We start from the raw sequence: 27,389 nt of genomic DNA, 5'->3' as shown, positions 1-27,389 counted from the left end.
TGAGCTGTTCTCTTACCTGAGCTGTGAGCTGTTCTCTTACCCGAGCTGTTCTCTTACCTGAGCTGTTCTCTTACCTGAGCTGTGAGCTGTTCTCTTACCTGAGCTGTGAGCTGTTCTCTTACCTGACCTGTTCTCTCTTACCTGAGCTGTGAGCTGTTCTCTTACCTGAGTTGTGAGCTGTTCTCTCTTACCTGAGCTGTGAGCTGCTCTCCTACCTGACCCGTGAGCGGTCACTCCACATGCTGAGATGTAATCATACGTTTTGATACAATAAAAAATTATTCTGACACAAATATTTAATGTTACAGTCTTTTGTAACCAGCAGATGGCGCTTTCTGCTTTTGGCTTGTCTTGTTTGACGTCAGTAGCTGAAGAAGAGTGGTGTGCAGACAGCGAGGAGTAAATCCCGTCACTTTAATCAAAATGTCAGAAAAATATTATTTAATTCATAACCAAACAAGCTGAAAATTAAGAAGAATTAAGAACCATTTCCTTTTTATTGTCAGAAAGTTGAAAAAGAAGAATCATTTGAATCGTCTGTTTGTAATCACGTGCTTAAATGTTTCCTCACTTCCTGAAAGTGTTGGAGCTGCTCGCTGACTAAGTGTCACCCGTGTTTGCAGCAGAAGGTGATAAATGAGCAGAGCTGCGAGGTTGTTCAAAGCAGTCTGGGAGGTTAGGGTTAGGGATCATAACTGATCAGAAATCAAGCCTCTAATATGCATTTGATCACATCCATGAGTCTTTTTATGCTTCAGCTAACATCCTTTTCTTCTTTAACTTCGTCCTACAGATGGCGCTCCGCTGAGTGAACTGTCGTGGTCGTCGTCCCTGGCTGTGGTGGCCATCTCCTTCTCGTGCCTCTTCACCTTCGTCTTCCTCATGCTGGCGTGTCTCTGCTGCAAGAAGGGCAAACTGGGCTTTAAGGTGGGCAGATACGAGGCACGCTCATTACACCATCTAAAGCTTTGATGAAGTCTTGCATAGAGAGATGCTCTGTAGCTTCAGGGTTAGGGTTATAAAAAAAATCCTCAGACATCAATAAGGACACGAGGACTCAGGACACGAGGACTCACTGAGGAGATGTTGAAGGGAAGTGGGTGGAAAAACAGACGGTGATAATAAAGCAAAGAGACCGTCCTGTGTCGTTTGTTTAGAGTCTGATTCTGAGCAGCAGGCTGAGATGGGTCGAGGCAGCAGAGAAAAGAGGTCATGAAGGAGGCAGTGTGCATGCTCCAGTATTTCTGGTTGTCTCTATGAATTTACTGGGACATAAATAGTGCGTATAAATGGGTTTAATTCACTCCCACTGGTTTGAAACTGATTCCCTCGTGGAGGTTTCTTCTAACAAAAAACGGTCCCTGATTCTGAGCTCTAATGAAAACAGCGCCCTCTTGTGGGTAAGATCTCAATAGTTCTTTAAGGCCACTTAAAACAAACCACAGCCAAAATATCTATGGGTTAGACTGTCACTAACTGCGAGTGCCCCATGGAAGTTACCTACAAATCAAAGATGTTTACAGTAGTCGTCTCTTTGTACTTCACGTCTGTTTCGGCATGTGAGGCGTCTCAAAGTTTCCACAGAAGAGACTGAACGCGCTCTGATCCAATCCTCTCCTGTGATCCTGCACTCATCAAACCGTCCAATTAGCATGTCTTATTCTTCAGCGTATTCCTTCCTGTTGGTTCATTATGAAGGAAGTATGATTGCCTGCAGGAACATTTCTGTCATCATTTTGTTCTCCTGCACCCACACACCTTCCTATTTTAAATTCTCATCTGCGAAGGCATGGTAAGAAACTGAAGTGTGTTACATAACTTCCTGTTTGCTCCCTGGAAACCTGTGTGTGTTCTCGAGCTGTTGAAGGCTGCAGGGAAGGAATTGTCATCATTTGAAAATATGCTGTATCATTGGCGTGATGGACCACCCAGCTGGGACGTGTCGGGGTGTGTCTGAGTGAGGGGCCAGGATGGGAGGAGGGGGAGAAAGGGCACGAGGGCGTGAGGAAGGGCATACCCATGAGGCCTCTGTGCATCCGGCCTCAGGGCGCCATCTGGAACGAGACATGGCCTCTCCCAGAGCAGGAAGAGGGGATTTCACCAGAAGAGGAGACGAGAGAGAAAAGCTCTCTGGGAATTACAGACGGGGAAAAAAGAGGACGCAATTCCTCCTCTCGCTGTTATGAGGGCGAGTCGTCCTGCTCTCGCTGTTATGAGGGCGAGTCGTCCTCCCCTCGCTGTTATGAGGGCGAGTTGTCCTCCCCTCGCTGTCCTCCCCTCGCTGTTATGAGGGCGAGTTGTCCTCTCGCTGTTATGAGGGCGAGTCGTCCTCCCCTCGCTGTTATGAGGGCGAGTTGTCCTCCCCTCGCTGTCCTCCCCTCGCTGTTATGAGGGCGAGTTGTCCTCCTCTCACTGTTATGAGGGCGAGTCGTCCTCCTCTCGCTGTTGAGGGCAGGTCCTCCTCTCGCTGTTATGAGGGCGAGTCGTCCTCCCCTCGCTGTTATGAGGGCGAGTTGTCCTCCCCTCACTGTTATGAGGGCGAGTCGTCCTCCTCTCGCTGTTGAGGGCAAGTCCTCCTCTCGCTGTTATGAGGGCGAGTCGTCCTCCCCTCGCTGTTATGAGGGCGAGTTGTCCTCCCCTCACTGTCATGAGGGCGAGTCGTCCTCCTCTCGCTGTTGAGGGCGAGTCGTCCTCCCCTCGCTGTTATGAGGGCGAGTTGTCCTCCCCTCGCTGTTATAAGGGCGAGTTGTCCTCCTCTCACTGTTATGAGGGCGAGTCGTCCTCCTCTCGCTGTTGAGGGCAAGTCCTCCTCTCGCTGTTATGAGGGCGAGTTGTCCTCCTCTCGCTGTTATGAGGGCGAGTCGTCCTCCCCTCGCTGTTATGAGGGCGAGTTGTCCTCCCCTCGCTGTTATAAGGGCGAGTTGTCCTCCTCTCACTGTTATGAGGGCGAGTCGTCCTCCTCTCGCTGTTATGAGGGCGAGTCGTCCTCCCCTCGCTGTTATGAGGGCGAGTTGTCCTCCCCTCACTGTTATGAGGGCGAGTCGTCCTCCTCTCGCTGTTGAGGGCAAGTCCTCCTCTCGCTGTTATGAGGGCGAGTCGTCCTCCCCTCGCTGTTATGAGGGCGAGTTGTCCTCCCCTCGCTGTTATAAGGGCGAGTTGTCCTCCTCTCACTGTTATGAGGGCGAGTCGTCCTCCTCTCGCTGTTGAGGGCAAGTCCTCCTCTCGCTGTTATGAGGGCGAGTCGTCCTCCCCTCGCTGTTATGAGGGCGAGTTGTCCTCCCCTCACTGTCATGAGGGCAAGTCGTCCTCCTCTCGCTGTCATGAGGGCGAGTTGTCTCCTAATTGTTATGAGGGCTAGTCGTCCTCCTCTCGCTGTTATAAGGGAGAGTCGTCCTCCCTTGCTGTCACGAGGACGAGTTGTTCTGCTCAAGCTGTTATAAGGGCGAGTTGTCCTCCTCTCGCTGTTATAAGGGCGAGTTGTCCTGCTCTCGCTATTATGAGGGCGAGTCGTCCTCCTCTCGCTGCCATGAGGGCGAGTCGTCCTCCTCTCGTTGTCATGAGGGCGAGTCGTCCTGCTCTCGCTGTCATGAGGGCGAGTCGTCCTGCTCATGCTGTCAGAAGGGCGAGTCGTCCTCCTCTCGCTGTTATGAGGGCGAGTTGTCCTCCTCTCGCTGTTATAAGGATGAGTCGTCCTCTCGCTGTTATGAGGGCGAGTCGTCCTCCTCTCGCTGTCATAAGGGCGAGTTGTCCTGCTCTTGCTGTTATGAGGGCGAGTCGTCCTCCTCTCGCTGTCATGAGGGCGAGTTGTCCTGCTCTCGCTGTTATGAGGGCGAGTTGTCCTCCTCTCGCTGTCATGAGGGCGAGTCGTCCTGCTCTCGCTGTTATGAGGGCGAGTTGTCCTCCTCTCGCTGTCATGAGGGCGAGTTGTCCTGCTCACGCTGTTATAAGGGCGAGTTGTCCTCCCCTCGCTGTTATGAGGGCGAGTCGTCCTGCTCTCGCTGTCATGAGGGGCGAGTTGTCCTCCTCTCGCTGTTATAAGGGCGAGTTGTCCTGCTCTTGCTGTTATGAGGGCGAGTTGTCCTCTTGCTGTTATCAATCAATCAATCAATTTTTATTTGTATAGCGTCAACTCATAACAAGTGTTATCTCGAGACACTTTACAAGAAGCAGGTAAAATACCTTACTCATTGTCTGTTAACATTACAAAAGAGCAGGTAAAATACCTTACTCATTGTTATGTTACAAAAAGCAGGTAAAAAGACCTTACTCATTGTTATGTTACAAAAAGCAGGTAAAAGACCTTACTCATTGTTATGTTACAAAAAGCAGGTAAAAGACCTTACTCATTGTTATGTTACATAAAGCAGGTAAAAGACCTTACTCATTGTTATGTTACAAAAAGCAGGTAAAAGACCTTACTCATTGTTATGTTACAAAAAGCAGGTAAAAGACCTTACTCATTGTTATGTTACAAAAAGCAGGTAAAAGACCTTACTCATTGTTATGTTACATAAAGCAGGTAAAAGACCTTACTCATTGTTATGTTACAAAAAGCAGGTAAAAGACCTTACTCATTGTTATGTTACAAAAAGCAGGTAAAAGACCTTACTCATTGTTATGTTACAAAAAGCAGGTAAAAGACCTTACTTATTGCTATGTTACAAAAAGCAGGTAAAAAGACCTTACTCATTGTTATGTTACAAAAAGCAGGTAAAAGACCTTACTCATTGTTATGTTACAAAAAGCAGGTAAAAGACCTTACTTATTGCTATGTTACAAAAAGCAGGTAAAAGACCTTACTTATTGCTATGTTACAAAAAGCAGGTAAAAGACCTTACTTATTGCTATGTTACAAAAAGCAGGTAAAAGACCTTACTTATTGCTATGTTACAAAAAGCAGGTAAAAAGACCTTACTCATTGTTATGTTACAAAAAGCAGGTAAAAGACCTTACTCATTGTTATGTTACAAAAAGCAGGTAAAAGACCTTACTTATTGTTATGTTACAAAGATCCGGCCTATCCATCATGAGCACTTTAGCAAAGCAGCAAAAGTTACAGTGGTAAGAAAAAACTGCCTTATTAAAAGGCAGAAATCTTCGGCCGGATCCCCGGCTCGAAAACAGTCTTAACAGGTCTAGACTGCGCCGGGCTTGGAAATGGATAGGGGGAGAGATGGTATAAGATGCGGGAGTTCTGGCAAGCCGTCAACCGACAATCTTGAGGAGCCTAGGAGGGCTCAAGAGCTCCCAGGAAGGTAGGTGGTTAGTGACTGAGATTTATAGATAGATACATGCAGTAATATGATGTACTGTATATGCACAGAGAGAGAGAGAGAGAGAGAGAGAGAGAGAGAGAGGAGCTCAGGGTGCCAGTTCCCCCAGTAGTCTAAGCCTATAGCAACATAACTAAGAGCTGGTCTACACCAGCACCAGCCCTAACTATAAGGTTTATCAAAAAGGAAAGTTTTAAGTCTATTCTTAAAAATACAGACTGTGTCTGCCTCCCGGACCCCGGCTGGAAGGCGGTTCCAGAGGAGAGGAGCCCGATAACTGAAGGCTTTACCCCCCATAGTACACTTGGAGACTGTAGGTACCACCAGCAGGCCTGCACTCCGGGACCGCAACGCTCTCGAGGGACAGTACGGCACTAGTAGCTCCTTCAGGTAAGATGGTGCCTGGCCATTTAGAGCTTTGTAGGTGAGAAGAAGGATCTTGAATTCTATTCTAGGCTGTATAGGGAGCCAGTGCAGAGAAGCCAAAACAGGAGTAATGTGGTCCCTCTTCCTAGTTCTGGTCAGTACATGAGCTGCAGCATTCTGGACCAGTTGAAGAGTCTTTAGAGATTTGCCAGAGCACCCTGACAAAAGAGAGTTACAATAATCCAGTCTGGAGGTAACAAATGCATGAACTAGTTTTTCTGCATCACTTTGCGACAGGATATTCCTGATCTTGGATATATTACGAAGGTGAAAGTAGGCTGTTCTTGAAACTTGCCTGATGTGAGAGCTAAAAGACATATCTTGATCAAAAAGAACTCCTAGATTCCTAACAGTGGTGCTAGATGCCAGGCTGATGTCATTAAGGACAGTCAAATCACTAGAAAAAGTCTCTCTGAGGTTCTTAGGGCCTAGCACAATAACTTCAGTCTTGTCTGAGTTAAGTAGCAAAACATTTCTGGTCATCCAGGTCCTAACGTCCTTAAGGCACGTTTCTAGCTGACATAACTGACTGGTACCATCGGGCTTCATTGATACATAAAGCTGAGTATCATCTGCATAACAATGAAACTGTATGGAGTGTTTCCTCATAATATTTCCCAGAGGAAGCATATATAATGTAAAAAGAATTGGTCCAAGCACTGAACCTTGTGGGACTCCATGGCAAACTTTAGTGTGCATAGAGGACTCATCATTAACATGTACAAACTGAGATCGGTCTGATAAGTAGGATTCAAACCAACTTAAAGCAGTCCCTGTAATTCCAAGCAAATGCTCCAGTCTGTACAACAGGATCCGATGGTCAATGGTGTCAAAAGCAGCACTAAGATCTAACAAGACGAGCACAGGCAGAAGTCCCCTGTCTGAAGCTAGAAGTAGATCGTTTGTAACTTTAACTAGTGCAGTCTCAGTGCTATGGTGGACTCTAAATCCTGACTGAAACTCCTCAAATAAACTGTTGTCATGGAGAAAGTCACACAGCTGTTTAGCTACCACCTTCTCCAGGATCTTTGAGATAAAAGGAAGGTTGGATATAGGCCTGTAGTTAGCCAGAGTTCCTGAATCTAGAGTAGGTTTTTTAAGTAGAGGTTTGATTACCACTACTTTAAATGCCTGGGGTACATAGCCTGCCAGTAAAGACATATTGATCATATCTAATATGGAGTTGCTAACTAAGGGAAAGACTTCCTTAAACAGCTTGGTTGGGATTGGGTCCAAATACAGGTTGATACAGGTTATGAGGGCGAGTTGTCCTCTCGCTGTTATGAGGGCAAGTTGTCCTGCTCTTGCTGTTATGAGGGCGAGTTGTCCTTCTCTCGCTGTTATAAGGGCGAGTTGTCCTTCTCTCGCTGCCATGAGGGCGAGTTGTCCTCTCGCTGTTATGAGGGCAAGTTGTCCTGCTCTTGCTGTTATGAGGGCGAGTTGTCCTGCTCTTGCTGTTATGAGGGCGAGTTGTCCTCTCGCTGTTATGAGGGCGAGTTGTCCTGCTCTCGCTGTTATGAGGGCGAGTTGTCCTCTCGCTGTTATGAGGGCAAGTTGTCCTGCTCTTGCTGTTATGAGGGCGAGTTGTCCTTCTCTCGCTGTTATAAGGGCGAGTTGTCCTTCTCTCGCTGCCATGAGGGCGAGTTGTCCTCTCGCTGTTATGAGGGCAAGTTGTCCTGCTCTTGCTGTTATGAGGGCGAGTTGTCCTGCTCTTGCTGTTATGAGGGCGAGTTGTCCTCTCGCTGTTATGAGGGCGAGTTGTCCTGCTCTCGCTGTTATGAGGGCGAGTTGTCCTCTCGCTGTTATGAGGGCGAGTTGTCCTGCACTCGCTGTTATGAGGGCGAGTTGTCCTGCTCTCGCTGTTATGAGTGTGTGTGTTTTTTGTGTGTTTTTCTTAGTATGTGTGTGTGTTAGTGTGTGTGTGTTTATGTTTTAGTGTGTGTGTGTTACTGTGTGTGTGTGTATGTGTGTTAGCGTGTGTGTGTGTGTGTGTGTGTGTGTGTGTGTGTGTGTGTATGTGTGTTAGCGTGTGTGTGTTTGTGTGTGTGTGTGTGTTGCGGGGAGGGGGGCTGCCCAGCAGATGTTTGTTGGCTTTTGGGGGAGCGAGAGAGAGAGAGGAAGAGACCGAATGATGTCACATGTAGAGTATGTGAGACCCCCCCGCTCACTTCTTCTGTGAAGTGGGAGAGGCTCCTCCCACTTCCTGTCCCCCGTCTGCTTGTTTTCTCTCCCTCCGTCGCTCCGTCCTCAGCAGATCTTTGGACGCTCACTGATCAGCGTCTTCATCGTCCTCTCTGCACCACGACGAGCCGCTCCTCCTGCCACTGCAGCCGTCTTTTAAACAGGACCCTGGGGGGGCCACGGGGGTCGGTGTGTGTGGGTATTTATGTGAGTGTGAGAAAGACAGAATGGCGTGGAGATGCGGTCAGCTGCATTTGACACGTCGGCCTCACCTGATGAGGAAAGGTAAGCTGCTGAGGTCTGTCAGCTGATTGGTTAGAAAGAAATACATATGAAAAGATGTAAAGGGAGACTTAAGATCTGTGGGACTCTCAGCCACTCCTTTATGATGGGTTAGGGGTCTTAGGAGTTATCTGACAGGTTAGGGGTCTTAGGAGTTATCTGACAGGTTAGGGGTCTTAGGAGTTATCTGATGGTTTAGGGGTCTTAGGAGTTATCTGACAGGTTAGGGGTCTTAGGAGTTATCTGACAGGTTAGGGGTCTTAGGAGTTATCTGACAGGTTAGGGGTCTTAGGAGAAGAGACTTTAATTAAAAGTTGTTTTTATGTATTTTTTTTAAAGGATTCATTCATGAGTAAATAACAAATATGTTTTTTATTTCTCTTATTTGAGACCGTTAACGTGTGTGTGTGTGTGTGTGTGTGTGTGTGTGTGTGTGTGTGTGTGTGTGTTTGTGTGAATGTGTGTGTGTTACTCAGGGCTGCAGCAGGTCACAGTTTTCCAGTATCTGGACTCTGCTCTTCTCCAGCTCTCACAGACTTTTAGTCTGACGTCCAGAGTTAGAGTGTCACTGACCCCACCGTACACCTGAACCGGGTTAGGGTCAGGGTTACCCACCATGCACCTGACCTGCTGATGTCACCTGACGCTGTGCCTTCAGCTCTTTGACAAACTGCACCTGTGTCGTATTCTGATTAAATCATTTAGCATTTAGTTTATGTTTTAGGGTTTGGTTAAAGGTCTTTGATGGGGGGGTTAACAGGTTAGGCTTAGGGTCTTTGACCGGGGGGTTAACGGAGTACTGCACGATGAGCGCTCTGTACCAGGGTCTGCTTCTACATCTACACTCTGTGATGTTCCAACCCATTTCAGGGTCCAGGACCGCTTGGATGAGATCCTCAGATCTAATCATACACATCCTGTGACCTGATACACAACCAGTTTACTTACATGACCTTTGACCTTTTTAATGGAATTAGTCTAAAAAACTGTATTTCATGAAAAACGTCATCTCTCATGCCGTTTGGAAAACAGCGAGTAAAGAAGACTTCCTCGTGTTCATCTGTTTTTCAGGAATTCAAGAATGTGGACGGCGAGGAATACCATGCAGACATGTCCACTTTGGCCTCGCCGGCCTCCCAGGGCAGCCCGGACGTCTACATCCTGCCGCTCACAGAGGTGTCCCTACCAGTCGCCAAGCAACCTTCTCGATCAGGTGAGCCAATATCCACCTGAAGCTGGGTTAGGGGTAAGGGGTTAGGGGTTAGGGGTTAGGGTTACCCTCCATTTAACATTTAAAAGCAACCTTTCAGTTGTTTCAGCTGCTTTTCTATTTATTTCTATTTTTATTTTCGTTCATTTGTTCTATAAGGGGGGGGGGGGGGGGCACAATGGGCTTTCAGCTTCTTTTAAACACAGTGGGCGATCTAACACCCTGCTGTGACTGACCAATCAGAGACATTCAGCTCTGCAGGGGCTGCATGCCCTGTTGTCAAAAGTTCCTGGACCTTTAGAAAGTACAGAACCCTTAGCAGGGTCTTAGTTAGGATTAGATCTTCTACCCCAGGACTACATTTAGACCCCCCCACGCCCCCCGATTAAACTTAGTGAACATTGAGCCCCCCCCCCTGCTGTTGAAAGAAGATATAAAATAAGATGGGTGGCGTGCTAAAGATCATGACATCATTGTTGACGCTTTATTGGCGCTTTGCTTTTAACGCCTTCAGTCGTTTTCTGCAAACTGATGAAAACCTTGCGACGGCTTTGTCGAGCTTTACACGCCCAAGAACATTTCAAGAGAGGAATGTCAGAGTGAGGAAAGCGTTTTTTCCCCAGAGTGAGCGCCGCCCTGATGCTGGCCTCGGTCAGCTGGGCCTCCACCTTTCCCACAATCCCTCCCGGCAGGTCCAGAATGAACTCTGTGCTCTAAACATCTGCCTGTTGTATAATCATGTCCAGGCGGCCTCACTGTTGCATGAAGGAATGTGAGGCACGCAGTGGAAATATTCCTCGTCCTCTGCTTCTGCTGAGATGTGACAGTGGCGCTCGTTGTTGCTAACGGGCGGATGCTGCCTGAGAAACGTTTCACGCTGTGAGACTATAAGAAGCATCAGATAGAAGTTCAGAGGAACAGAGAAACAGGAAACATTATCAGTATTACCTCGTAGGAGGAGTCTCTTCTTGCTGCTCCTCTCAGATGATGTGTCCTCTGAGAATGATAAAAACCAGATGCAGAGGTCACAGCCCCGCCCACTGACAGCCCCGCCCACTGACATCATCACAGGCCTATCATAGTCTGCTTCTTTTCTATTAGCTGTCTGAGACTGTTGTTGAAGTGGAAGTGATTTACACAGTGGGGGGTTAGGGAAGGTGGAAGTGCTGTACAGGGTGATCAAGTTCTTCAGGTCATTCAACAGTAGAGACCCGGGGCCCGGGTCTGACAGACTGACCCGGGGCGCGTTCACAAATGTTTCAGGGTCCAAATAACTGAATGAATAGTGTGAATGGCTTTATGCCAGTAGTAACACACTGGTGATTAAACAAGAGATCCTTTCTGTGTCAGGGTGACATTAATCGATCTGAGCCTGTCATTGGTAAACGCTGTACTGTGATTGGATGCTGTGTAGGTTCAGTTGTAAAAGCTTGTTGTGGAGAGAGAGTGAAGAGAAAAACGTCATTGAGACTCAGGGCTTTATTTTGAAAAACAATGCCTGGGTTTCAAAATATCTAATTTCCCCTGAAAGCAACATTTTAATGGATGTCTGAGATTAGAAACAGCTGACTCTGAGCTTGTTGAGGGATTGAGTGAATGTGAAGCTCCTTTTATGACACATTAGTACTGTAAGAGCTCGTGGTCCCAGTGCAGGAGCCGCCCTGATACAGCTGTTCAGAACTGCAAAGACTCACACCCAATCAGAGGAGACGAGGGAGGAGCTACACCTCCAGGGAAACACACACTTAACCCCTAACTCACATCCCTGTTACACACACACACACGCACACACACACACATCCACACACACAGACACACACACACACACACACACGCACAAACACACACACACACACACGCACACACACACGCACAAACACACACACAGAGACACGCACACACACACACACACACACACAAACACACACACACACACACACACACACACACACACACACACACACACACACACACACCCACAGACACACACACACACACAGACACACACACAGACACACACACACACACACACACACACACACACCCACAGACACACACACACACACACACACACACACACAGACACACACACACACACACCCACAGACACACACACACACACACACACAGACACACACACACACACACACAGACACACACACAGAAACCTTTCATTCTCTTCTCAGTAAAAAACTAAAACATAAAGAACCAGAGATTTCAGAAGTAGTCTGAACATCTGGCGTCTCATTGGTCCATCATTGAAATGTAGGAGTCGTATATATATATATATATATTAGGAATATTTGAGGTCTCCATGATGGAGGAGGCGGGACCCAATGCCTTCCACTGTTATCTCCTCGGAGCTGCTGGATAATAGTCCCAGTGTGAGCCCACTAACTGGTCCTAACTGGTGCCATGCTGCCCTACACACACAGACAATGGAGCTTATTCTGCTTCAGGCCGGAGAGAGCGTGAGTGGGTGTCAGGAATGACCAGCCTGGGGAAGGAGACGGGGGCATCCAATATGGCCTCCACACAGTAACAGGACTGTGTGTTTGTCTGGAGAGGGACGACAGCACCACAAAGATGTGTTTGTCTGAAAGCGTCGTCGTGGGAGACACAAAGGAGAAAGAAAGGGATGGAGGGGAAGAACTGCTGCCATCAGTCCTGTTTCACTTGAGCTGGGACGGGATGGTCTGTCGGGCGTGTGCAGAAGGCAGGAAGGACTCAGGTCATCATGCTGACAGAGATGCATCATGGGGCAGAAGGACGGTGGGACAGCTTGGTGCCAGAGCCGGATGAATTAGTTAACTGTGTAAACATGGTTAACGTCCACTGGCATGTTCGGTTATTTCCTTTGAGAAAGGCTTACAACCAATCGGTGGGCCGGACGATGGATTCTACAGATGCCTCTTAACAACCTGCATGTGGTGCGTTATGTTACGCTTACATTTGTGGTCTTTGTATTCAGCTTTGATTCATGTAAGTGAGGACGGGCTGGGTTTTCTGTGTCACAAATTATCGTTTAAACGTCTGTAGTCAATCATCGTCCCAACCTCATTTTGGAATCTGATCTTTATTAATACTCTAGTCTATCTTTTAATCTCGTTGTGAGGCGTTTGAGTCCCTTTGCTAGTTTGTATTAACTCATCAAATGAATCATGACGTGTGTGTGTGTGTCCTAAGAATCCTAACATGGTGAGTTTTCACGCTGTCAGTCAGCTTCATAATAAATAGAAAAACATATCTACTGAGGGCCAGATTTACTAAGCTCCCAATTAAAGAGTAATAAATTGCGTGTTCACTCCAAAAGTTTGCACGTTTGGTTGGTTGGCGTTTTGCAGGTGATCTACTAAGAAATTCTAAGAAAATTTGCGTGAATGACACCAGGTGCAAACCTTGTGGAGGCGGAGCTATTTAAGTTAGGTTGTTCTACTGGTTTACATCACAGAGAGTTTGGACAGAAAGCAGGATGACTGCAAGCGCAAAATAGGTATCAGTGAGAGAGGCAAATAAACACACAATACTTTCTAGTTATAGGAGATAAATCTGAATATTACAAAGAAACTGTAATTAACCTCTGCATTAAACAGGGCCTCTCTTTCCCTTAATCTAAAGAATGAAGTGTCATACATTAAACAGGGCCTCCCTCTTCTTCTTCTCTTAATCTTAAGAATGAAGTGTCATACATTAAACAGGGCCTCCCTCTTCTTCTCTTAATCTTAAGAATGAAGTGTCATACATTGAGCAGGAGGTGTGAGCTGTGTCCTCTGTGGACCGGGCGCTGTGTCTGATCAGACATAAATGACCTGATAAAAGGTATTGAAGACGGGGGTACAAACAGTGGAGAGGTCCCCCAATCCAAGCGTCCTACAGAGTATCAGCAGCAGCTTTAGAGGGAGGAGACGAGCGCATTATGGAGAGGAGCACACCGGAGGGGGCGAGATGGGGGAGAGACGCGCAACCTGAGAAAAAGGAAATCCTCAGTTTAAAATATAATGTTGGTGAAAAGAGGGAAATAGGAAGAAATAAATGTCAATGTTGAAATTCCATAGAATTCAGAGGCTGTGAATGTTCAGTTTTCTTTGGATATATGGCAACAACAGCCTGTAGTTTAATCATGGTGTTTCTCTTCTTTTACGATTAGAATATTGAATCAAATAAAAAATAAATGCATGCCATTTATTTTTCTGTCATTTGAAACATGTAAACACACGTGGGGAAAAATGCGATCTTTATGCCTTCTTTTGTTGAGCCTATGTCTCCTCCTAACTTCAATAACAGCAGTCTGTTGTGTGTAACACTGCTCTCTTGGGTTAGCACGTTCTTTTCAAAGGTGTTAAATACAAACACGCATATAAGACACGCAAACCTTTAGTAAATCTGGCCCTGAGTCTCTAGATCTTGTGCCAATGAAACATGGAAGAAAAGTGTTTTTCAGTATTCTTTGGTTTTATGAGTTGAGCGTCGAGCAGCCATGATAATGTTTTCTTTGATCTCAGACATGTTGGGAGTAAGGTTGAAAACTTTGATGACTTTAGACAACAAAACATAAAACTGCAGAAAATTGCAAACCCAAATAGAGAGAACTTCATTGTTATGATGGAACAAACAGAGAAAGCCTTCAGTAGGCGGCGCTGTTTGGATCTCTGTGTGGACCAAACTCACTAAGATCGCTGAAAAACTATTTTCACTCGTATCACTGAGTGGAAAGAGGTTCACTTCAAACGCTTTTTAGAATGCTGTTTAGTTGTATTTAAATACTGACTTTAATTCCAAACATCCATTCATTTCCCCCTCCTTTTGTATCTAATTATTTAATAATTAGAATAATTAATATTACTTTATTACAATATGTGTGTAATGTGGAATTACCTGGAAATGAATGCAGACTGAATGTTTGGTGAGATTGTTCCTAAAGATCAGATGTCTTTGCACATGAATCCACATTGAAAGATGATTCATATTCCAAATAAAGGGCTTTGCAAAGACCACAATGTGATCAAAGTCAGCACAGTAACACCCTGTGCTCTCTTTGTCTGTTCAGTCCAGCTCCTGAAGGCCTCAGATCTCGGACGCCACAGTCTGCTCTACCTGAAAGAGATTGGAAATGGCTGGTTTGGCAAGGTAAGCTTCAATCTTCATAACTTCTCTCAGGGGTTTCTAACAGTTGCTCCTGCTGTCCGTGCAGCTACCTGCCAGGTAGATGAAACGCAGCATCAGTGACACTAACATCAGGCATGTTGAGTGTTTGTTGCGATCCAGGCTGAGTTTAAAGGCGAGTCAGTTAAAAATGGCCGACATGCTGAGTTATCTGTAAAGTCTGAGTGCGTAATGCCCTCCTAATCCCTGTGCCTTTGATGTCAGCTCTCCTCACACCTGTCCAACTTAACCACCTGACAGCAAATGAAACGCTGAGGAAATGTTAGTAGAAGCGCCCCTCTGCAGGCAGAGCCATGTGATGTGGTTTCTTGTTTTACAACCAGTTAACGTGTTGTTGTCATTCTCTGCCCCTCTCTTTCTGTGTCTGTTTTTCTCCTTTTCAAACTGTTCATTCATGAATTCACATCCATCCTCTCCTCCTTCTGTACCTTGACTGGGTATGTCCACCTGTTGGTGTGTTTGTGTTTGTTGAACTCTTGCATGGCTGCCCTGTCTCTGTTTGTCTGTCTTTCTGTGACAATCCTACCTACTCCATGCTTTATGTGTTTTGTGTGTGTGCGTAAATGTCTATATGTTCATGCGTTTTCCCCTGCGTGTACATGCCTCTATCTGTACTGTTTCAGGTTCTGCTGGGGGAGGTGAACACAGGCCTGAATACCACTCAGGTGGTGGTGAAGGAGCTCAAATCTAGCGCCAGTGTTCAGGAGCAGATGCACTTTCTGGAGGAAGCACAGCCTTACCGGTAAACACACACACCAAGATACTTATCATTTTGGTGTTTCTGTTCTCCTTCTGCCAGTGATGGTAAAGTAACTAGGGTAGGTAACTGACACATTCACTGAAGAAGTGAACCCTCAGTTTTAAAGTTGTGGACCTGTACTTGAACTTCTTTCAAGTCTTCTTCCATGCAGCCTAATGCTCACTTTGCAAATGTTGCTCGCATTTAGAGGGAAAATAGATCACCAGGCAGGGTGCAATTGGGGGCCTAGTTTCCTTGACAACGAGCTGCTACCAAAATAGTAGGTCAGGATGCACAGTGAGGGGCTTTAGAGTGAGGGGCTTTTCAGTGAGGGGCTTTACAGTCAGGGGTTCCTCACAGGAACTTTGAGTCCAGTGGCACAAATAATTTCTCAGCTTTAGAGTCTTTTTATGTTGTTTTTGTTTAGCTTTCTGATGACTATCAATCAAACTGTGTGTTATACTAATATATTTATATATGCATGATTAAAGGCTCAGATCTAACCTTCTGCAGTCTGCTGTGTGATCATCTCATGTTCTTCCTCTCCTCTGCAGCACCCTGCAGCACCCTGCTCTGATGCACTGTTTGGCCCAGTGCACCGAGGTCACTCCTTACCTCCTGGTTATGGAGTTTTGCCCGCTAGTGAGTATCCAAACCCACAGGACAGGTGATGTAGTATCACCATATGAAGTATGGCCGAATTACTGGGCAGCCCCAGAATATGTGAAAATGATGATCTGAGAGGATCTTTTGTCCATTGAATTATACTTTTAAGGTAATTCTCGTAGGTGTTTGCTGCCTAGTAAGGATTGTAGCGGTATATCTAACTGTGAGGTTTCCAGATGCTTCCACTTTGCTGCATACTGTGGATTACAGCAGCATGCTAAAGGTCTTAGTTGTGCTGCTTTATAGTTGTCTGATAAGCATGGCAGGGATCAACCTCCTTTGTGCAATTGCAATATTTCAAATTGGATTCTTGGCCTTTTAACCCCCAAATCAGTCTTGAAATCCATTTATCCCACTCATTAAATTGTTTTGGAGTAACTTCAACTAGGATTGAAATAGGTATATGAGTCGGGGAAGTATATTCATCTTTATAGTTTCTATCCTGTTATGCATGTCTAAGGGCAGTTGGGACAACCTGTCCATTTGTATCCTGAGTAACCTCATGGAGTCTTTTGCTTTCAAAGTCTGTGTTACATCTTTCTAATAATTATCTACATTAAGTGGATCAAGAACTTCCTCTAATATTTACTTTTGGCCATGAACACATTGTTGGCAGATTCTGTAAAGTTTATTGGCAAGCAAGCTCAAAGTCACCAATATGTCATAGTACACCACCTCCGACTAATCCAGCCTCAGTTACACATCACTTATCAGGTCAGGATTTATTAATGTTGACATTTTTGGCATCGTTGAAACAAGTTTCCTTTGATTTGAAGTCTATCAAGTCTTAATTGTCTAATACAATGTGATTTATTTCACCCTGTTAGACTTTCTTAATTGAAGCGTTGAATACAAATGTTGATTCTTCATTCTTCATTGACAGAATATATTCAAATACACCCGAGAAGTCTGTTATAATAATTCAAGTTTGATTCATTCGAGTGGGAGCATGCAGGCTCTGTTGAGGAGACGAAAACAACCAGATGAGCTTTACATATTTAAATCAGTCTGCAAACATTTCAGCTTAACATGCCAACCAAGGACTCTAAGTTTGTCAGTGGATCTTGTGCATGTCCCTGCCCAGATTCACAAAATACAACAAGGAATAAATGACTCTGGGTCCCAATTGGTACAGTGGAATGGTAATGCTGCCCTCCAGTGGTCAGAGGTTGTATTGCACAGATATTTATTCTTTTTCTTTGCTGTATCCAGGGTGATGTGAAGGGTTACCTCCGAAGCTGCAGGACTGCAGAGACCATGACCCCAGAGCCCCTTATTCTTCAGCGGATGGCCTGTGACATCGCCTCAGGACTCTTACACCTGCACAAGAACAACTTCACACATAGGTACTGAACTATTTCTGCTTTTAAACAACACATGAACACTAGGTCAAGCTAGTATCTTGCTATGATCTGAAAAATCTTTTGCTCCTTGGTTGTTTCCTGGAACAATATCCTGGTGCTGCCTGAGTGTTCTTTATAGACTCCAGCATCAGTGATTTTGTTGCAGGCGTTGACCGTCATCTCCAGAACAGTTCAGAGCTCCACTCAGTCTGCAGCACATTTCTCACAGACACTCTAAGTTACATCTTTCTGTACATAATAAAGACGAACTTTCAGTTTCAACTATCCATGCAGGCATTGATAACTTTCCTTCTGCCGGTCTAATTTTGTACGTTTGTATGAGTGCATTATAAATAACAGCTGTTTACCCCCCCCACCCCCCCCCCCCCCACCCCTCCACCCCTTTGTCACCAGTGACCTGGCTTTGAGAAACTGCTTGTTGACTGCTAACGTCTCAGTGAAGCTCGGAGATTATGGTCTGTCCCACACCAAGTACAAGGTCTGTTTATCAGACAGAAATAAAACATAATAAACACAAGAGTACTACTATGTGAGTGTTTGGCTATGGTGGACCATATTTAGTCCAATTTAAATGATTATTGCTGAAATAGATTAAGTATATTCCAAAGTGGGATTCCTTTGGGTTACCTGTTGATCCTTCCTGTCAGGATGATTACTACCTGACCTCAGATCAGATGCACGTGCCGCTGCGTTGGATTGCTCCAGAGCTGGTGGATGATGTGCATGGAAACCTGCTGGTGGCTGAGCAGACCCAACAGAGCAACATGTGGTAAATATAAAAGTCTTTGTTTAGTTCTATTGCTTTAAGAAAAACAACAAAGTTAAGTGTGTTGTGCCCAAATTGTCTGTAATCTATTTATTTGATTTGATATATTTTATTAATCCCAAAGTAAACTCAGGTTTACATGCTGTTATTGAGATGAGATGCTACGCACACATGCACAAACAGGACCTGTAGACCTGCATTGAAGAAGACGTGTCAGCATGGGGGGCAACATAAAGGGGGCGTCCCTGAGCTGGCGGGGGTTCGGTTCCTTGCCAAAGGGCAAGTACTCGGGGAGTGAACCAGCGCTGGCCACAATTTGTTTGTATTTTATTTATTTTTATTATTGTATATTTAGTTTGTAAATTCTGGATTAATGCTGAAAAAAGAAAAAAATTCTACTTTACGAAAGAAACCACAATTCTACAGCTTTAGTCTATTTATCCTTTAACAAATGTCAGTACCAAACAGGGACGCACACTATGGACAGACATTGATATCCTTAGGTGTGCTTGCTAACAAAACACTGAAGACAGATTTGAGTTTTGCCTCCCAGCAAAATATCTTAAAGTCGTTTTCTTCATTTTATTGAGTTTCAATAAACCCTAAATTCTGGAATTACACAAGCAGAAGGCAGTCTTTCCAAAACAACTTAATTCTATCAGGACCTGTAATAAAATGTCAGAATAAACCAAACACGGGCAAAAGAATGAAAAGTTTAACACAAACCTTTCTGTGCATTTATAATGTTCTGAACAGGAAGGCAGCAAAGAAGCAGACACATTTCAGGGACTATAAAAAGTATGCATACAGAGGGAGAATGACAGATACTGTTCTCATTGGTCCATGTTGTCCTCTGTCTCAGGTCTCTTGGTGTGACGATCTGGGAGCTTTTTGAGCTGGGAAATCAGCCGTACAGACACTACTCTGACAGACAAGTCCTGACCTACGCTGTGAGGGAGCAGCAGCTGAGACTGCCCAAACCACTACTAAAAGTTCCCCTGGCTGAGCGCTGGTGAGCCACACACAGAAACACATAAAGAAACACCTTTGACAAATTTAACACCCGAAAAAACAATATATACAGAATATATACAATTAAGTTCCTCCGATTGGATTTTTATTTCTACTGCTAATTTTTATGCTCATCCCACAGAAGTTTCTTTCAAGTTTTTGGGACAGTTTCCCTGATTTATTTTTTATTCTTGCCCCCTTTTTTACAACTTTATTCATTAGTTTAATATTTTTTATTATTCAAACAACCTAGGGCACATTTCATTCCCAATATCAGAAACATACATGGAATTGTACGCTCCCCGTCATAATTTTGGTATTTTTTTCATTCAATCTTCTGTTGTCAGGTATGAAGTGATGCAGTTCTGCTGGCTCCAGCCTGATCAGAGACCCAATGCCGAGGAAGTCCACTTGTTGCTTAGCTACCTGTGTGCCAAGGGGGCCAGTGAGGCTGAAGAGGACTTTGAGAGGCGATGGAAGTCCATGCGTCCCAATACTGGATTCGACAGCCACCACGGTGCCTCTGCAATGTCATGCAATCACCCCTCATCTACCAACTCCTCTTTCCCTCTGCTTGAGCAATTTTCAACTGGTGATGGCTACCAGTCAGAATCAGGGGATGATATACTAACAGTCACTGAGACCAGCCACGGTCTGAACTTTGAGTACAAGTGGGAACAAGCCAGGGCAGACCAGTTGTACAGAGCCCCAGACTCCTGTAGTACCCTCAGTCAGGTCAAGCACCATTGTCATGAACCATTTTACCCACCAGGGGGCATTGTTGGAGGCTGCCCCCTGGAGAGCCTCAGCCATTCAGTTTCCCCATCATACTACCAACCAAAACATTTACATGCACCAGGTGTACTTCCTGTGCTCAGTGCCCATAGCCCGTCAGTAGGCAGTGAATACTACATCCGCATTGAGGAGCCAGTTGACTGTAACATCGACCTGGACTACACCATGTGCTCCTACAGCCCAGACTACCAGGGCAGCAGTGGAAGCTTTTTGACTGGGAGTGCAGACTCTGGTGAATGCATAGCTTGCCCTTCACAGGCTAAGAACATGGGTCCCTATTGGTCAGCAGACTTGCATAAGGCAGATGTGTTTGATTCAAATGAGTCAAGTCCTGCTATCTCCCTGACAATGGAGCCTCTTTTAGGGCAAATGTCAGACAGCAGCCCACTGAGACCTTGGGAGTCTAGTCACTATGTGTCCTATAAAGACCGAGATGGGGGTTACTACTATGAGAACTCGCCCTCTTTGGGGCAGAATAGTTTTATGATTGGAAGTGAGCCCAACAGAGGACATCACCTGGAAAGCTGGGGGTCAAGGAGCCTGCGCCAGGCCTTGGGTGAGTTGGAGAACCCCCTCGGTATATCTCCCTCTGTGAGCAGTCCCCCTCAACAGGCCTACAGAGACTCATACCTGGAAACAAGTCAGACCTCCATCATAGGAAAGAACGTAACAGGTGGCTATTACGACATGATGGGCTCCCTGAGGAAGACAATGCCAAGTCATACCAGGCACAACAGCAACTCAGTTAGTATCAACATGGAGACAGAGGGGGCGCTCTTCGTCGGGCACAGAGACAGTGATTCAGATGAGGAAGAAGAGGACATATTTGTGGAGAGACACACCTGCAACACTTGGCCTTCAAAACAACGCCACTGCAGCGGGGGTCACCACAGACGGGCGAGCCACAGCTGTAGACAGGACCCTTACGTAGACTTCCACTACACAATGCCAAGTAAAGACATTGAAGACTCCTGGCCTGAAGACCACAGCCTGGCCTTCCATTCTCTACCTAAACCCATTGACTATCTGGAGCCCCATCAGGCCAAAGATAACAGTACCTGCCTTAGTCTGAGTAAACATCGTGCAATGGTGCCCTCAGACAACTGCAATGCCTACATCTACCTGTGCCATGAAGGAGAGACTCAAGTGCCAGCTCCAGGAGAGTGCTGCCACTCGCACTTTGTTGACCCGCTCACAGGCTTGCTTGTCAGAAACAACAGCTATAGTCACAGCTACAGTCCCAGCAGCTACATCAATGATAAGGTCATTGACATCCAAAGCAATGAGGAGATGATTAATCTGTCACCAGCTCCAGGGGGTCCAATTGTGCCCAAACCTGCCTTGACTAAGACTGAGGAGAGAAGAGGTGACACACTATTCAAGGAGAAGAGGGCGGATGTAATCAAAGAAAATCCAATCATGCAAAAACCTACGGAGCCTAAAAAAGAAGAGGTAACCCTGACGATGACTAAAACTGCTCCGCCTCCTGCTGACAACATGCATGTGATGGTGGCCCTCACAGATCCACAGTCAGAGCTGAGTCAAACTGGTGATAGCAGTGTTGACCGAGGAGGATCCAGTGTCAGCCTTGCAGACATCTTGGACTGCAGTGATGATGATGAGGATGATGACATCACAGATGATATCACTGATGTGACATCAGGCATCTTTGCAGACGAGTCCAGCGAGCTGACCGCTTCTCCTGCCTTCAAGTCGCTGCAAAAGCAGGTAGGAACTCCTGATTCCATGGATTCAATAGATCTGCCATCTGTGGCTGGTTCTTGTGAAGGCTTAAGTCCTGCATCCTCCCACCCATCAAGCTCACCTAAAGCCATGGACAGTGGCTATGACACAGAAAATAATGAGAGCCCTGAGTTTGTGCCCAAAGAGCCTCATGATCCCCATGATCAACCTATGGGAACACCAATTCTTGATACAGGCCTGGAAGAAGAAAAGTTGCTTAAAGAGCAAGATGCCAGGGCTACAGTAGAGCCCTCAGAGCATAAACAATTAATGGGTGAAGATTTGGCCTTACTTCCCTCACAGACAGGTGATCACATCCTCTTACCACTGAGTGACAAGACTCCATACAGAGACTCTGCTTACTTTTCAGACTATGAGAATGAAAGGCAGCCTAGAGATGAAGGGGAAGAACTCTCAGAAACAATTGGAGAGCAACAAAATCTTGAAAAGGAACCGATCATGGAAGAAAAGAAGGGGGAGAAAAGGAAGAATGAAGAGGAAGAAGAACTAAAGGACACTGAAACAAACAAAGACATAAAACTTGAAATGGAACCAATATTAACTGATGGGATAGACTCGTCTTCACTACCAGAGATGGAAGCATACTTGTCAGACGATTGTGATGAGGATGAGGTATTGGGTTTACCTCCAGAGCCCTCTGACACTGCTTCGATATCTGGGCTGGATGAATGGCCATCTCAAGAAGAGAGCTCTTCCCTGGGGGACTGGGCAGCAGAGGTTGTCGGGGCAATGGAAGAAGCCCTCGGTGCCCTGAATGGAGATTGTATCTCCAGAGGAAAGTTAGAGGAGGAAGCGACAGAAAACGTTGTTCAAGATTTAGGAACAACTGAAGATCAGGCAGACAAGACGACTCCAAACAAACAATCGATAATATCAGATGAAACTCTGCACACTTTACCTAAAGATGAAGTGGCCCTTCAGCACATGGCAAGCACAAGACGATTTTCATCTTCCTCTCCTCCACCTCCATCCACCTCTCCCCCTACACTCCCAACAACAGAGGGCCGAGCGTCTCTAATGGATGGAGAAGAGGCAGATGAGGAGGACGGTGACACTGATGATAGCGATGAATCTGATGAGGAACTGAGAACCTATAGTGTGCAGGAGCGGAGTGCAGGAGAGGAAAGCGAAGATGAGTGCCACCTGGTGCCCATCGTGGTGAGCGACAACAGCGAGGCCCACAAACTGCGCAGCCTTCTTAAGATGCCGATCATGCTTACAACAGAGAACATAGAGGAGGAGCTGGAACGCAAGAAGAAGACTGTGTCTTTTTTCGACGACGTCACCGTCTATCTGTTTGATCAGGTAAGAGACAGAAAGGGTCTTTTTATATCGATAGATACTTTATCTTTATCGGCAGCAATGTACAGGAATACACAAACATAGCTTCAATATAATAAATACAAAAATGTAACTGCTAAATGAAGAGCAACGTTATAAAAGGTCATTCATGTTGATAAATCCTTTACAGTGGCACAGTCTCCAGGTATATAGATGTTCATTGCACATGCAGGACTATTACATTTGATCATCATATGCTTCTAATAAGATTTGGGATACTAACATTCATCTAGTTAGCATGCGGCTAAGTGTAAAGGTTTGTTTTGTTGACACCTGCAGCTAAAATACTTAATATATTTTACAGATTTTAGTATACACTACACTAGCTGACATATCCACTGCTTAAACAAATACTATTTAATCTTCTTCTACATATCTTTTTTACCACCAGGAAAGTCCAACTAAGGAGCTGACTGAACATGGCTTCCCATTAGGAGCAGAAAGTCAGAGTAAATCCCAGGACAGAGTTACGGCCTCGGACGACTCTTCAGACGGGAACCTCTCAGAGGAGAGTACGTACAAGAAATACCTTCTGCTTGATTAAGTGCTCAGTCTATGTGTTTCAGCATCAGGAAACAAAGGGGGCAGAAAAGCAGTTCTTATGAATATTTTTTATTTGCTGTCAGGTGCTGGATACGAGTGGGAGGACGACTTCCCCCTGCTCCCTCTACCAACTTCAGTGACATCCGACTCTCCACTGCCTCGCTCCATCCCCAAAGCTCAAAACCCCAAAGCAGCGGTACAGTTCTCCCGCTTCTCTGTCTCCCCGTCCAGCGTGTCTCGTTTCTCCATCACTCACATCTCTGACTCTGACATGGACTCCGTAGGAGGTGAGGAACCTGCTTCTTTAACTCCACCATGGCTGTGGTTAGTTTAGGGTTGTTGCCTTGTGCTGATTTTGTATTAGGGTTAGGGTTATTCTCACAGTGGTGTTCTGATTGTATTAGTTCACTAAAGTAGTCGCCTACAGAGAACTCCCCATGTATGGAGCAGGTAATAACAGATATTCATGATCCAAATGTTTTTTTTCTCAGATCTGAGCAGCTATGACAAAGTAAAACCGAAGGTTAAACTATTTTTATTTAGTAATACTTCATTAATGTGTGTTTGCTAAATCTCTGTATGGTTTGTATTTGCAGGAAGCAGCGAAGACGGAGATAAAGAGTAGAGAGTGCCGTGGACCGCCTCTTTATGAAGACAACACGGCCTGCTAGCATGAATTCAGATTTTTTTTAGAAACACAGGACAGTGCCTCGTATCGCCTGTGGACACTTTTCAAAGGTCCTTCCTGCTACAGCGTTGGACCTAAGCTGTTTCAAATACTGAAAAGAGAATGGTTAAGATATGAAATGTACAGATATTAATATAAACTGTGTGTATGATATCAAGAACATATGAAAGAAGGGAAAACTTGTACGTTGAATTCTGCATATTTTTGGGATCAAAGAGACTAAATGGACAGATGGATGTTTGAAAGCATCTTCACTTCATTATTTATTTATAATTATTTTATGACGCAGTCAGGAGAGTGTGAAGCGACTTCATGAACAGTAAACTGCAAACTGTCCACAAAGGATCAGCCCTTTGAACAAGACTTAAGCTTCACAACAAACGTTTGAGGAAACTGCTTTACTTTCTTTAAGAATATCGATCAGAACTTTGAGGTGTCACAAGTAATATAATGTTTATATTTGCATTCGTTCAGAGACTGACGTGTGTGAAAGAAGGAAGGAAAGGCTATTTGGTTTGCGGAATTAGCTGAACAAACACGGGAAAGCTAATATTTTGTGACTTTTTCTCTTTCTTGTTTTATCAGGACCACTACTGCACTGTTTGACATAAATGTATGTGGCTCATTGTTTCTGTCAAACTGAATGCCAGCACCCCCCTCACAAACCAACCCTCCGTCATAAACATTGGACTTAACATTTTGACTTTGGTGGCAAGACAACAAAGGACATCTTTTCAGATATCATTCTTTTTTAAGGTTAAACTGTTTCTTGTTTATATAGAAATGCATGGTTCAACAGTACCTAAAGAATATATGGCTTTGAAAAAGGAGCTTTTGTTTTCTGTTTTGGAGTTAAGAAATGTATAGAAATCAATTCTCATCATACAAAACAAATGTCTTCTTTAAGCTAAAGATCTGTAGAGTGCAGGTTCTGATTTAAACTGATGCAAAGATGTAGTAAATACTATATAACCAGAAAGCTGTTATGCTGATGTGCAACAATAATAACAAAAGCCAAGTACAATCACAGACATTACAGACATAGAAAACAAGGGGGGACCTGGGTTTGAAAGTACAGGCCTACATCGCCACACTCAACAGGCAATATATTCAAATACATTCTCCGAAATGCTGCACAAAGGTACAAATCAGGCTGTTCACTTCTGTTTTTGTCTGCACGGGCTGAACAAACGGGCTTTTGTGTTTGCAAAGCAAAACATTATTCATCCACAATGTATATGAGCGCCTGTCAGGGCAGTATCCAGACATTATTGACTTTGACTTATGTGTCCTACTTGACTTTCATGCTCACTCCTGTGCACTCTCTAACTAACAAAAGAGGCTGCTGAGTAAAGAGTCCATCAGTATTAACTCATCCATTCATACACATTCACACACTGATGGTAGAGGCCGCTGTGTAAAGAGTCCGTCAGTATTAACTCATCCATTCATACACATTCACACACTGATGGTAGAGGCCGCTGAGTAAAGAGTCCATCAGTATTAACTCATCCATTCATACACATTCACACACTGATGGTAGAGGCCGCTGTGTAAAGAGTCCATCAGTATTAACTCATCCATTCATACACATTCACACGCTGATGGTAGAGGCCGCTGAGTAAAGAGTCCGTCAGTATTAACTCATCCATTCATACACATTCACACGCTGATGGTAGAGGCCGCTGAGTACAGAGTCCGTCAGTATTAACTCATCCATTCACACACATTGACACGCTGATGGTAGAGGCCGCTGTGTAAAGAGTCCGTCAGTATTAACTCATCCATTCACACACATTCACATGCTGATGGTAGAGGCCGCTGAGTAAAGAGTCCGTCAGTATTAACTCATCCATTCACACACATTCACACACATTCACACGCTGATGGTAGAGGACGCTGTGTAAAGAGTCCGTCAGTATTAACTCATCCATTCACACACATTCACACGCTGATGGTAGAGGCTGCTGTGTAAAGAGTCCATCAGTATTAACTCATCCATTCACACACATTCACACGGTGATGGTAGAGGCCGCTGTGTAAAGAGTCCGTCAGTATTAACTCATCCATTCACACACATTCACACACTGATGGTAGAGGCCGCTGAGTAAAGAGTCCATCAGTATTAACTCATCCATTCACACACTGATGGTAGAGGCTGCTGAGTAAAGAGTCCATCAGTATTAACTCATCCATTCATACACATTCACACACTGATGGTAGAGGCCGCTGTGTAAAGAGTCCGTCAGTATTAACTCATCCATTCATACACATTCACACACATTCACACGCTGATGGTAGAGGACGCTGTGTAAAGAGTCCGTCAGTATTAACTCATCCATTCACACACATTCACACGCTGATGGTAGAGGCTGCTGTGTAAAGAGTCCATCAGTATTAACTCATCCATTCACACACATTCACACGGTGATGGTAGAGGCCGCTGTGTAAAGAGTCCGTCAGTATTAACTCATCCATTCACACACATTCACACACTGATGGTAGAGGCCGCTGAGTAAAGAGTCCATCAGTATTAACTCATCCATTCACACACTGATGGTAGAGGCTGCTGAGTAAAGAGTCCATCAGTATTAACTCATCCATTCATACACATTCACACACTGATGGTAGAGGCCGCTGTGTAAAGAGTCCGTCAGTATTAACTCATCCATTCATACACATTCACACACTGATGGTAGAGGCCGCTGAGTAAAGAGTCCATCAGTATTAACTCATCCATTCATACACATTCACACACTGATGGTAGAGGCCACTGTGTAAAGAGTCCGTCAGTATTAACTCATCCATTCATACACATTCACACGCTGATGGTAGAGGCCGCTGAGTAAAGAGTCCGTCAGTATTAACTCATCCATTCATACACATTCACACGCTGATGGTAGAGGCCGCTGAGTACAGAGTCCGTCAGTATTAACTCATCCATTCACACACATTGACACGCTGATGGTAGAGGCCGCTGTGTAAAGAGTCCGTCAGTATTAACTCATCCATTCACACACATTCACATGCTGATGGTAGAGGCCGCTGAGTAAAGAGTCCGTCAGTATTAACTCATCCATTCACACACATTCACACACATTCACACGCTGATGGTAGAGGACGCTGTGTAAAGAGTCCGTCAGTATTAACTCATCCATTCACACACATTCACACGCT

General features: G+C 45.2%; 1 protein-coding gene across 3 annotated transcripts in view; it reads left to right on the top strand.

Moving 5' to 3' along the window:
* aatkb (apoptosis-associated tyrosine kinase b) overlaps positions 1–25,042 on the top strand; it is a 40,989-nt gene extending 15,947 nt beyond the window's left edge. The window contains exons 2-14 of one of the 3 annotated variants that reach the window (XM_061033360.1): positions 794–927; positions 9,234–9,375; positions 14,420–14,499; positions 15,159–15,277; positions 15,829–15,916; positions 17,153–17,286; positions 17,698–17,782; positions 17,952–18,073; positions 18,933–19,082; positions 19,429–22,945; positions 23,373–23,493; positions 23,608–23,811; positions 24,121–25,042. In XM_061033360.1, coding sequence (XP_060889343.1) covers positions 794–927; positions 9,234–9,375; positions 14,420–14,499; positions 15,159–15,277; positions 15,829–15,916; positions 17,153–17,286; positions 17,698–17,782; positions 17,952–18,073; positions 18,933–19,082; positions 19,429–22,945; positions 23,373–23,493; positions 23,608–23,811; positions 24,121–24,149 — 4,925 coding nt within the window. In that variant the 3' untranslated portion in view covers positions 24,150–25,042. Of the gene's footprint in view, positions 1–793; positions 928–7,756; positions 8,166–9,233; positions 9,376–11,280; positions 12,303–14,419; positions 14,500–15,158; positions 15,278–15,828; positions 15,917–17,152; positions 17,287–17,697; positions 17,783–17,951; positions 18,074–18,932; positions 19,083–19,428; positions 22,946–23,372; positions 23,494–23,607; positions 23,812–24,120 lie in introns of those variants that run through there. The other 2 variants (XM_061033361.1, XM_061033362.1) reach the window with 2 other exon arrangements.
* Positions 25,043–27,389: the final 2,347 nt, after the last annotated feature.

The sequence above is a fragment of the Labrus mixtus genome, unplaced genomic scaffold (assembly GCF_963584025.1).
Source record: "Labrus mixtus unplaced genomic scaffold, fLabMix1.1 SCAFFOLD_87, whole genome shotgun sequence".
Lineage (NCBI taxonomy): Eukaryota > Metazoa > Chordata > Actinopteri > Labriformes > Labridae > Labrus > Labrus mixtus.
This window is presented reverse-complemented; position numbering and strand designations above follow the sequence as displayed.